Here is a 12,024-nt window from a genome sequence, read left to right on the forward strand (position 1 = left end):
ATCAATGAAACAAGTCAATTGATGCTAGAATTATTCCCTCAGAACCTTCCTTGAATGGTTGTGGACAAGATCTTCCATGCTTGATTGCCATGTTTATCCTTTCATCAGGACTGTGCACTGTGTCATAAGGGCCATGACATAATGGAAAGCGTTGGGAATCCTCATCATAACTTGACTTTTCCGAGTTTCCAGATCTTAAGCAAATCATGTGGGTTTTATCAAATCCGGTGCAAAGGAAAAGGGAAGAGTTGCCCAAAACAACCATTAAGTTTGTCGATATATTTTTATAACGTTCTAATAAAATCTGGGCAACACCTTTACTCCTCCCTTGCACAGTCATGTGTTTCCCAGACAGGGCCTCTCTTTGGGTTCCCTCGGCTTACTGTTCAGTTTGCAGCTGATGGATGCCTTCATGCCACGATGGTACACCAGCCCTGGTGCACTCTCGTATACTTTTTGGAGGACTTTTTAGGTGTCACCTGAACCAGAATTGGAATGGTGAAGAAGTGACAAATTTTGTAAGATGTTTGTTTTGTGGAAAAATATGCCACTTTCTTTTGTGTTTGTTTTCTTTTTTATCTCTGCACTTGTTATTTTTATACAAAATGGGCTGGTCTATCTGATAAGACTGGGTCGTCCCTAAAAATGTACTATGAATTTACTCCAGAAATTGCTGTAAATATCACTGTTCCACTCCAGACCATAGCAGTGTCAAATTGGACTAACAGAGTAGGATGACACCCTATTTATAAGGGGCATGTGTTCCCGCATGTTTGTTGCATTGTACCCCATAAAAAAACAGGATCAATTATGCTACTCAGTGTGTGTAGTGTGAACTGTGACCATTCTGGTTGATCTCTGTCTTTAGTTATATTTTTCATATATTCGCATTCATGTTCAAAAAGAGGGGTTTTTTTGTTTGTTTTTTTTACTGTGGATGTTGAAGTGGATCAACGTTAAAATCCACGTACGAAACCATTTCATATACTCTTTGAATAATTTTTGAATAAGTCTTTAGTGTGGATTTTGAAGAAAGACTTTGAACAAACCTTCTGTGATAAAAGAAAAAGTGGTGTATGTTCCATCAGTCTTGTTTTGTCTGTAATGTGTATGCGTAAAATAGAGTTTCTAGTTCTGCGCTGTTCACTGATTTTATTGAGAAACTTTTATTGGTAATAGGTTGGCTTTTCAGGGTCTTACCGTTCACTCTGTCAGGATGACAATAAAAGTTTCAACATACTACCAATAAACGCAAGACTATCCTACCTGTTGAGCCGCACAGCACAAAATTTCCTCTTGAAGGATACGTGCAGACAATTGAGAAACACTGCGAATTTCAAGAATTTCCATGCCCTCTATTCGCCCAGAGACATCCGCGGAGACTGACATACGGCACGTATCTCCAAACCGCAGCATGTCTATTTATCTTGCGGAGACGCTAGTCTCTGCAAGATAACTTTCACCCATACAATGTATTGGAGGCTGTGAGTCCGCACGGTTTAGTGACCACATGTGAGTTCACCTGCGTTCAATAGACGGCAGCGCTTTGGACGCAACGAACATGCGCTGTGTACAAAACGCTGCCAGTTCTGGATCGTCGGCACATAAGTTCTGCACATCGTTTACGAACAGAATGAGTTTCCTGCAGGAGGCGAGCAGGTGTAGCCCATTCACTCACATATAGGTGTTGTATCCTGCATACTACCCCATAAGGTGTGCAGCCTACTGTGGTGAATCCATATGTAACCTTCATCCAAACAATATTGTCCTATAAAGTGCTGTCTTTCCAATAATGCTATAGTTTTTGTGCCATGTCTAAGAGCCCTTATAGTATACAGTCATGGCCAAAAGTTTAGAGAATGATACAAATATTAATTTTTACAAAGTCTACTGCTTCATTTTTTCTAATGGCAATTTGCATATACTCCAGAATGTTATAAAGAGTGATCAGCTTAACAGAAATTACTTGCAAAGTCAATATTTGCCTAGAAAATTAGCTTTATCCCCCAAAACACATTTCAACATCATTGCAGCCCTGCCTTAAAAGGACCAGCTAGCATCGTTTCAGTGATTGCTCCATTAACACAGGTGTGGGTGTTGATGAGGACAGGGCTGGAGATCAATCTGTCATGATTAAGTAAGAATGACACCACTGGACACTTTAAAAGGAGGCTGGTGCTTGGCATCATTGTTTCTCTTCTGTTAACCATGGTTATCTCTAAAGAAACACGTGCAGTCATCATTGCACTGCACAAAAATGGCCTAACAGGAAAGAGTATCGCAGCTAGAAAGATTGCACCTAAGTCAACAATCTATCGCATCATCAAGAACTTCAAGGAGAGAGGTTCCATTGTTGCCAAAAAGGCTCCAGGGCGCCCAAGAAAGACCAGCAAGCGCCAGGACCGTCTCTTAAAAGTGTTTCAGCTGCGGGATCGGGCTACCAGCAGTGCAGAGCTTGCTCAGGAATGGCAGCAGGCAGGTGTGAGTGCATCTGCACGCACTGTGAGGCGGAGACTCTTGGAGCAAGGCCTGGTCTCAAGGAGGGCAGCAAAGAAGCCACTTCTCTCCAGAAAAAACATCATGGACAGACTGATATTCTGCAAGCGGTACAGGGAGTGGACTGCTGAGGACTGGGGTAAAGTCATTTTCTCTGATGAATCCCCTTTTCGATTGTTTGGGACATCTGGAAAACGGCTTATTCGGAGAAGACCAGGTGAGCGCTACCACCAGTCTTGTCTCATGCCAACTGTCAAGCATCCTGAAACCATTCATGTGTGGGGTTGCTTCTCAGTCTTGCCTAAAAACACAGCCATGAATAAAGAATGGTACCAGAATGTCCTCCAAGAGCAACTTCTCCCAACCGTCCAAGAGCAGTTTGGTGATCAACAATGCCTTTTTCAACATGATGGAGCACCTTGCCATAAAGCAAAGGTGATAACTAAATGGCTCAGGGAACAAAACATAGAAATTTTGGGACCATGGCCTGGAAACTCCCCAGATCTTAATCCCATTGAGAACTTGTGGTCAATCATCAAGAGACGGGTGGACAAACAAAAACCTTCAAATTCAGACAAAATGAAAGCATTGATTTTGCAAGAATGGACTGCTATCAGTCAGGATTTGATCCAGAAGTTGATTGAGAGCATGCCAGGGAGAATTGCTGAGGTCCTGAAGAAGAAGGGTCAACACTGCAAATATTGACTTGCTGCATTAACTCATTCTAACTGTCAATATAACCTTTTGTTATTCATAATATGATTGCAATTATATTTCTGTATGTGATAAAAACATCTGACAAACACACATAAAAACCAGAGGCCAGCAGATCATGTGAAAATATAATAATTGTGTCATTCTCTAAATTTTTGGCCATGACTGTACATGAGAATATTCTGTATGATGGATATTATTTATTGTGTGTTTATAAAGAGACTCTCATCTACAGAAAGAGTTAACTGTTCTACTCCAATTTCCATCTGTCTTCATGAGCCGGTGCAGCAGAGCTCTGTTTTCCTGCGGTCCGGTGATTGGAACGGGGCATCCTGAGCCAGTTAAGACATTAAGTCACTGATTGAAGCTGACAGAGGGCATCTCCTCCTCAGGTGTTTATTCTCCGCATGCTAAGTGGTAGTAAGAGGAGTGCTGGAGAAATATAGCCTGGCTGAGTCCTGCATGATCCAGAAGGAGCACGGGGAGAAATGGAGAATCTGGAACTCAGAGGGAGAGCTATTCTGATTAGTGCACAGTGATTGCTACTAACGTATTGTCAGCTCCTATTTCCAGCATTATTAATACCTAACTTTTTCCTTTCCGTAACTAAAGTCATGGGTGTTGAGAGTGACACAAACTTTTGGGCACGATGTTATAAATATAGTCTTACATTCAGCTTGATGGCTTCAGTACTCTGTTACTTCTATCGTCTAAATTCTTATAACAGTAATAAAAAGCAAGCGCTTATGTACTTACCCCACTCAGTCCAGTGCCATTTACTGACTGGGACACATTAAATTGTAGTGTACCTCTATATCTGACTCCTGTGATCATCGCACTTTGCTGTCGCAGCACCAGTTCAGCTGAAATATGATTAAGAACCGGTTTGAAATGCGTAAGACCATGAGTTTCCCAGGTTACTTGACTTTTTTCTAACCTATTGTTTGTATACCATAATTTTAACCATGTTATACAGTAAAGATTTTTGTTTTTAAATATTCACAGATGGATCTGCTGCTGGACACTTTCCCTTCTTTGTTACCTCCATTTGACCCAGCATTGGATGCTAACTGTGGCGAGGGTTTCAGCTTTGATGTGCTGAGCAGTAGTGATGAGCGAACGTGCTCCGATAAGGTGTTATCTGACCAGATTTGCCTGCAGAATTTTCTGCTCGGAATTTGCACCTCTTGGCAGAATGCGCAGATCAAAATCTGCGCTTTTTTTTTTGCAGATTTTGCGCGGATTTACTGAGGATTGGCATGCGTTTTTACCCCTGCAGATTTCTGTAATGGAATGGGTGTAAGAACGCATGTGGACCCTCAAAAAGAATTACCATGCTGCTTAAAATAAACAGCTGCGAATTCCGTGAGGAAATTTCCGCAGCATGTGCACAGCAATTTTTTTCTCCATTGTTTAACATTGTACTGTAAATCACTAGCGGACCTGCAGCGATTCCGCGCTGAAAATCCGCTGCAGATCCGCAGCAAATCTGCAACGTGTGCACATACCCTTAATGTGTTCGAGTCCCTGCGGTTGCATTTCTCGCGGCTGTTCAACAGCCTCAACACATGCAGGGATTGCCTGTTTGATGCGGGAAGTTATTCCGTATGTGAGAATACTTGTTTTATTATTGCTTATAAAGATGTGTTTTTACGGAACTTGCATGGTTTTTCATGGCTCTGGTTCTTTTGTATGTAGGTTTTCTTTGGCGTTACTAGTTTGGATTTGTTTTGTGTCACTATAAAGGAAGTAAGATTTTGAAATGTTTCTACTCCATATAAATCCTTGGTGCCTTGTGAAATTTGTGATGATTAATACAGATAATAGTCGGAAAGGAGTGCTGGAGACTGTAACCCGGGCTCTATATAGAGAAACGGAGCTTTTTTAGGGTAATAATGAAATGTAGGCGGTCACATAGATCAATGTACTGTCTAGAGATGCTGCACAGTCAGTTCATGGCCTTTAGTAACAAACTAAAGTTGCACTCTGTAACGCTATAGTATGTAAACATGAGATTGGAAATGCATTACTGGTCTAGAAAATGGGTAAACTGAAGATACTTGGCCAATTGATATGTGCCCTGCAGCCAACAACAAGGTGATCCTCTCTGCTGGGAATCTAACCTAATATGATATCTCTCCTGGCCTACGTTTATGTGGGTAGTTGGTCAAGTGCTATGACGCTGTACAATTGTCTTTACTGGTTGCTGTCTCTATCTTCAAGACACTTGCTCCCTTCTTTAGAAGATAACCAACCTTTCCTGAATGTGCCTCATGGTCATCTCTTCTGTTGTAGGACTTTCACTTAAACAGAGTAAACCTGGAGGAGTCTGCAGCAGTGGAAAGCAGCCCTTCTGGTGCACGGCCTAAAAAGAAGAACAAGAAGTCCTACGATTTAACGGTGGCAGATAAATTCTGGCAAAAACACAAAGGCAGGTAAAGTCTACGTCTTTTTTTTTTTTTTTTTTTTTTACTATTTTTCATTTTTTAAATTGTGCATAACTTTTTTGTCAGATTGTTTAGAGTTACAGTGATTGTTAGTGGTGTTTATTATTCAGCAAATGTTACTAAAACTAATCAAGTGAACATATATCTAAATATAAATAAAATATATATAGGTTCATTAAGGGAGAAAATTCTGCACAAAAATGCTACCATTATGTTTTTAACCCCTTCCTGACAACTGTTCATGTAAGGCGCAAGTTGAGAGGAGGTGTATAGATGAGGCTACAGGCTGAGCTCACCGTATACCTGGCACATAATGGCTGCATGTTGCAGCCAGGACCTGCCTCTAACAGAAGCCACTGTGAAATCATTGACAACGCACCGACTCGAGGGCACGTCATTCTGTATGCCCATCAGCCAATGGGTTTTTGTGACACCCGGGGGTCTGATGAAGACTCTCATGTCCGCCATCAAGTTCCATTGAAACCCAGCTTATTTCTGGGCTTCAAAGAAGACCATGATTTCTCCTACGCCTCATTGGGGGTCACAGAGACTGTGGGTGTTATGCTGCTGGCCACTAGGAGGACATAAACCAGAAAAGAGTTAGCTCCTCCCCTGCAGTATACACCCTCTCGCTGGCTGAGATTTCTCCAGTTCTTTGCTTAGTATCTGTAGGAGGCACTTGGGTCTGGTTTCAGACCCCAACGTTTTTATTTTATTTTTGAATTTTCTGTAAATTTTTATTTTTTAATTAACGGAGTGAAGGGGGCGACGGTTCCTTTCTACAGCCCGCTCTCCCCCGAACCAACAACAGGCAAGCACGTGGAGTATACCTCCCCGTACACTTTCCTGCGACGAATGGGGCTGATTACTCTGACGATGGTTCCCTTACAGCCGGTACTCCACGGATATGAGGGCAAGCACAACAGGAAGTAGCACAGGAGTGCATTGAAAAGGACTTGAGCGCTTTTTCGGATGCCCTGAATCAGCCCCAGAGCTCTCCATCCCCCTACCACAGGGTGGATCGATTGAGCATACCCCTTTAAGACCTCGTCCAGCTCTGCTACATCGCCTGGAGGATGAGACAAGAAGACACCGGACAGCGATGACTGCCTGAGCACAGGAGTGGAGGTATGGGGTCAGGTTCTGCCCCCTGGGAGAAGCGCTGACTCCCCCCCGGGAGAAACGCTGACTTTACGTCAGCGATGGTGCACCATCGCAGCCCCCCCCTCGCTCTCGGCGCTCGGGTAGGCCAAAAATTTAGTCCCCGGCTTCTATTCTCGGGGGCCATGTCTTCAGCTGCCGTTAACCCTTTCATGAGTGCTATGCCTGCTCTGGACAGCCGGATACCGGGTGACACCACAAGGCCACCATTTTTTCCTCCCGGAAGACCCAGCACAGGACCATGTAAGCTGCATCTGCCCTCAGATTAAAGCTTAACCCCTTCACAGCACATTCCCTGCAGCTGCAGACAGACCCTTCAGGAGCGCTATGCCTCAATCTAAGGAAGCTAAATGGGCTGTTAAAAAGCACACTGCGTTTTTTACCGTGTGTACCACTTGCAAGTCTGCCTTACCCAGTGCCCAGACTAATCCGTTATACAAGGACTGCGACCCGGACTGCGCCATGACCTGCGCTCCAATATCTCGCCGCCGCTGCTGACGGGCCTCCTGTGTTCAGTAACCCTGAGTGGGCTGCGTCCCTGTCACGGCCGGTGGAGTCTCTGACCCAGGCAGAAAGCGTCCTTATCTCCTGCGGAGGGCTCTGACGTCGGCCGGGAACTGTCCCCCAGCAGGGACCATACTCGTCCACGGGACGGTCAGTGCCTCAGCATCGGCGACTCCTGTGTCTCGCTCGACCTCTCTTGAGGTTCACAGCGAGCACGGCTTTGAATTCGAATCTGACACTTCAGCCCCTCAGAATCCCCCAACTGATCAAGAATCGCTTGATTCTCTTATAGAATCAGTCAACAGGATTCTGAGGTTGGATGTGGAAAATATTACCGTTCCAGCACACCCTAGCTCAGTTAAGGAAACCTAGCGTGTGCGCACGTTATTTACCAGCCGTCCAGTAACATAGGGATTGGCCACATGAGCGGTTCACAGGGCAAAAGTCTACTCAGGCTAAATACCCTTTTTATCCTGACCTAATGTAGGATTGGTTACAGTCCCCTCCGGTGGACCCTCCTGTATCGCGTCTTGCTTCTAAAACGCTCCTATCTGTTTCTGAGGGTTCCTTAGTCAGAAACCCCTCTGATTGTCAAATTGACTACCTTGCCCGTTCAGTTTTTTGAAGCTTCAAGAGCAGCGTTTTTTTCCATCTTTCGCGGCAATTTGGGTCACTAAGGCAATGGCCGCTTGAGCAGAAGTCTTGATTACTTCCTTCCAAGGCACCAATCTTCCTCCGGAGGCAACCACTGTCGCCAGGCAGATAATTCATGCAGCTGACTTTGTAGTAGACGCTTCTTTTGATGCCGCCAATTGCGCGGCTCAAACTGCCGCTAATGTGATCTCCATTTGAAGAGCCCTATGGCTCTGCGGCTGGCGGACGGATGCTACACCTAAAAGATCGTTGTCTTCTCTCCCCTTTCAAACGGGTCGTTGCTTTGGAGAGAAACTGGACCAACTCATTTCCGATACTACCGGGGGAAAAAGTAAATTCCTTCCTCAACAGTAGGGGCTGTTCGGCCGTTTCGCAACCAACAGCCGACGAGTTTTCCATCTTCTCGCAACAATTCCGGTTGGTCCTCCTCTGCCTTCTCTTCCGGATCAGGTCGGTCCCCGCGGAGACAGAGGCTCCCAGGTCTCATACAGACCTAACCGCTCTTGGAAACCCAGGCCTAGGGCTCCTGGATCTAGGGGAGCCAAATCTCATAGATCTACCCAATGACGACAAGTGGGTCAGGGAGCTGGTGTCCTCCGGATACAAGAGAGAATTTTCATCTCCCCCTCCAACTCGGTTTTTCCTTTCCTCTCCCCCCAAGGAAAAAGACAAGAGCCTTCCTTCGGGCTGTTCAGGCTCTGCTAAGGGTCGGAGTCATCATTCCAGTCCCACATCACGAAAGGTTCAGAGGATTATATTCAAACCTTTTTGTGTTTCCAAAAAAGGATGGCACGATGTGACCCATTCTGGGTCTCAAACTGTTAAATCAGTTTGTCAGGGTACGGTGATTCCGAATGGAATCTCTCCGATCAGTTGTCGTTTCCATGGAAAAAGGAGAGTTCCTAGCATCCATCGACATCAAGGTCGCTTACCTTCACATTCCGATCTGCCCATCCCACCAGCAGTTCCTGCGTTTTGCAATTCACAAGGAACACTTCCAGTTCGTTGCCTTGCCCTTCGGACTCGCCACCGCGCCCAGGGTCTTTACCAAGGTCATGGCGGCTGTCATGGCCATTCTCCACTCTCGGGGAGTGGTGTTACCGTATCCGGACGACCTGCTCATCAAGGGTCCGTCCCTTCCAGCCTGCGAGGAATCCATAGATAACAGTAAATACACTTTCTCGCCTGGGGTGGAAGATAAACTTTGAAAATTCTTCCCCAAAACCGGCTCAGCAGATTCCCCTTTTAGGGATGATCTTGGACACTTCACACGGGTTGGTCATTCTCCCTCCAAGAGAGACCCAAGCCTTACAGGCAGCGCAACTGTTTACTCACTCCATTCTTTTCGGCATGAGAGTTCTAGGAAAATTGGTGTCAGCGATGGAAGCAGTTCCATTTGCACAGTTCTACCTCTGACACCCTAACTACACGCGTTGCTGTTAGCTTAGGACAAGAACCCGTTCTCCCTGGACCGTCGGATCCCTCTGTTCCTGCGGGTCAGGCAATCCCTCAGGTGGTGGACACTGAGACCCTCTCCTCCCTGAATCAAGACAGGTTTTTTTCTCCCAGTAAGAGGGTTGGTAGTAACCACCGACGCAAGTCTCCTCGGCTGGGAAGCGGTCTTTCGTCACCACACGGCACAGGGTCATTGGTCAACCCGAGAGTCAGTCTCCCCATCAACATTTTGGAGATGCAAGCGATCAAATTAGCTCTACGGAGTTTCCACCATCTCCTCGCAGGTCACATCAGGATCTAATCCGACAACGCCACGGCTGTAGTGTATATCAACCGCCAGGGAGGTACCCGGAGCAGGATGGCCGTGCACGAAGCGAGTCACATCCTCCATTGGGCCGAGCGTAGATAATTGGGTGGCAGATTTTCGCAGTCGCCAAGGCATTGCCTCGGGGAAGTGGTCTCTTCATCCGAAAGTCTTTCAGCAGATTTGTCATCGTTGGGGGACTCCAGATGTGGATCTCATGGCCTCAAGACTAAACAACAGGGTTCCTCGGTTCAATGCCTGATCGTGTGATCCATGCGTCATCGGAGCGGATGCCCTAGTTCTGCCATGGCACCGGTTCTGACTCCCGTACATCTTCTCTCCTCTTCCCTTGCTTCTGAGGGTGATCAAGAAGATCAGAGCGGAGGGAGTACCAGTGATCCTTGTCGTGCCAGATTGGCCGCGCCGAGCATGGTATCCAGAACTAATACAACTAGTTGCCGATGTCCCCCGGCGTCTTCCAGATTACATGGATCTACACTCGCAGGGCCCGATTTACCACCAGAACTCCGGGGCCCTGTCTTTGACGGCGTGGCCGTTGAATCCTGGATTTTAGCACAGGCTGGGTTCTCTCACGACGTGATTTCCACCATGATTAGTGCTAGGAAGCCTGTGTCCATGTACATCTATCACCGCACCTGGAAAACCTTTTCGTGGTGCAAGGATCATGGTCGATCACCTCGGGTGTTTTTCCATTCCAGCCATATTGGAATTCCTTCAATCTGTTTTAAAATCAGGCCTCACGCTTAGCTCGCTCAAGGGCCAAATTTCGGCCTTGTCAGTGCTTTTTCGACGTAAAATTGCCACCAAACTTCATGTCAAGACGTTAATTCAGAGAAGTTTCCACCTGGTTCTCTGGGCCTTACAGGAGGCTCCTTCCGACCCGCCGCAGGACGTGTCACTGTCCGTCCTCTCTTGGAAGGTGGTCTTTCTAGTGGCAATTAAGTCAATCAGACGAGTTTTTGAAATTGGCTGCTCTGTCCTGCTGTTCTCCGTTCCTGAATTTTTCATCAGGAAAAGGTAGTTCTCAGGACGTCCCCGTCCTTCCTGCCCAAGGTCGTCTCCTCTTCCATCTCAACGAGGGAATTGTTTTGCCTTTCCTTTTGTCCGGCCCCAGTCCATCGCATTGAGAAGGCCCTCCACACCTTGGATGTGGTTAGGGCGCTGAGACTGTACATCTCGCAGATGGTTCCCTGCCACAAGTCAGATGCCCTGTTCATGCTTCCAGAGGGGCATAGGAAGGGTCTAGCTGTGTCAAAGCAACGCTAACCAGGTGGATTCCCCTGGCAATTCAGTAGTCTTACTTTATCAGGAACGTGTCTGTCCCAGTGGGGATTAAGGCACACTCTACCTGGTCAGTGGGCGCCTCTTTGGCCATTCGGCACCAGGCCTCGGCAGAACAGGTCTGCAAGGCTGCGACTTGGTCCAGTCTGCATACTTTTACAAAATATTACCAATTTCATTCTCAGGCCTGTCCGTAAGGTTGCGAATTGATCCAGCCTGCATACCTTTACAAACATTGCCTAATTCATTCTCAGGCCTCTGCGGATGCAGCCTGCAATCGGCAAAACCTCACTGTTGACTCAGTGGTACATGGGGTATTAGCAGATGTGTGCTCCCCACCCAGGGACTGCTTTAGGACATCCCACTGTCTCTGTGTCCCCCAATGAGGCGTAGGAGAAATAGTGATTTTTGTGTACTCACCGTAAAATCCTTTTCTCCGTGCCAATCATTGGGGGACACAGCATCCACCCTGTTTAGCCTATTGGCTCACTGTAGCATTCTTAGGCTTTGGCTTAGTTATGGTTATTATTGACTGTTTATGCTCCTACTGCTTTTTTCACCGAACTGGAGACATCTCAGCCAGCGAGAGGGTGTATACTGCAGGGGAGGAGCTAACTCTTTTTCTGGTTTACTTAGTGTCCTCCTAGTGGCCAGCAGAATAACACCCACTGTCTCTGTGGCCTCCAATGATTGGCTCGGAGAAAAGGATTTTACGGTGAGTACACAAAAATCCCTATTTTTCCATTATACAGCAGTACTATAGTAATGCTTTACATAGTACAAGCGATCAGATGATTGCAGGTTCAAATCCCTCCATTTGCCACCATTAAAGATATTAAAAAAATACACATTTCTAGAATGCGTCCATAAAAGTCCAGTTTATGAAAATTTAAAATTAGCCCAATTGTAAACACTATAAACAGTAAAAAATTCAAAATTGCTCTTTTTTGAAAGCCGCAACATCCCAAAAAAATTGCAATAAGAGAT

General features: G+C 46.1%; 1 protein-coding gene across 3 annotated transcripts in view; it reads left to right on the top strand.

Annotated features, from left to right (window-relative positions):
- Positions 1-12,024, top strand: part of SCFD1 (sec1 family domain containing 1) — a 178,753-nt gene that overhangs the window by 64,759 nt on the left and 101,970 nt on the right. For all 3 annotated transcript variants that reach the window (XM_073577826.1, XM_073577827.1, XM_073577828.1), the window contains one exon: positions 5,506-5,645. In XM_073577826.1, the coding sequence (XP_073433927.1) occupies positions 5,506-5,645 (140 nt within the window). The remainder of the gene's footprint in view (positions 1-5,505; positions 5,646-12,024) is intronic.

This window comes from Dendrobates tinctorius, unplaced genomic scaffold (genome assembly GCF_039654945.1).
Source record: "Dendrobates tinctorius isolate UK_male_01 unplaced genomic scaffold, ASM3965494v1 ptg000057l, whole genome shotgun sequence".
Classification (NCBI taxonomy): domain Eukaryota; kingdom Metazoa; phylum Chordata; class Amphibia; order Anura; family Dendrobatidae; genus Dendrobates; species Dendrobates tinctorius.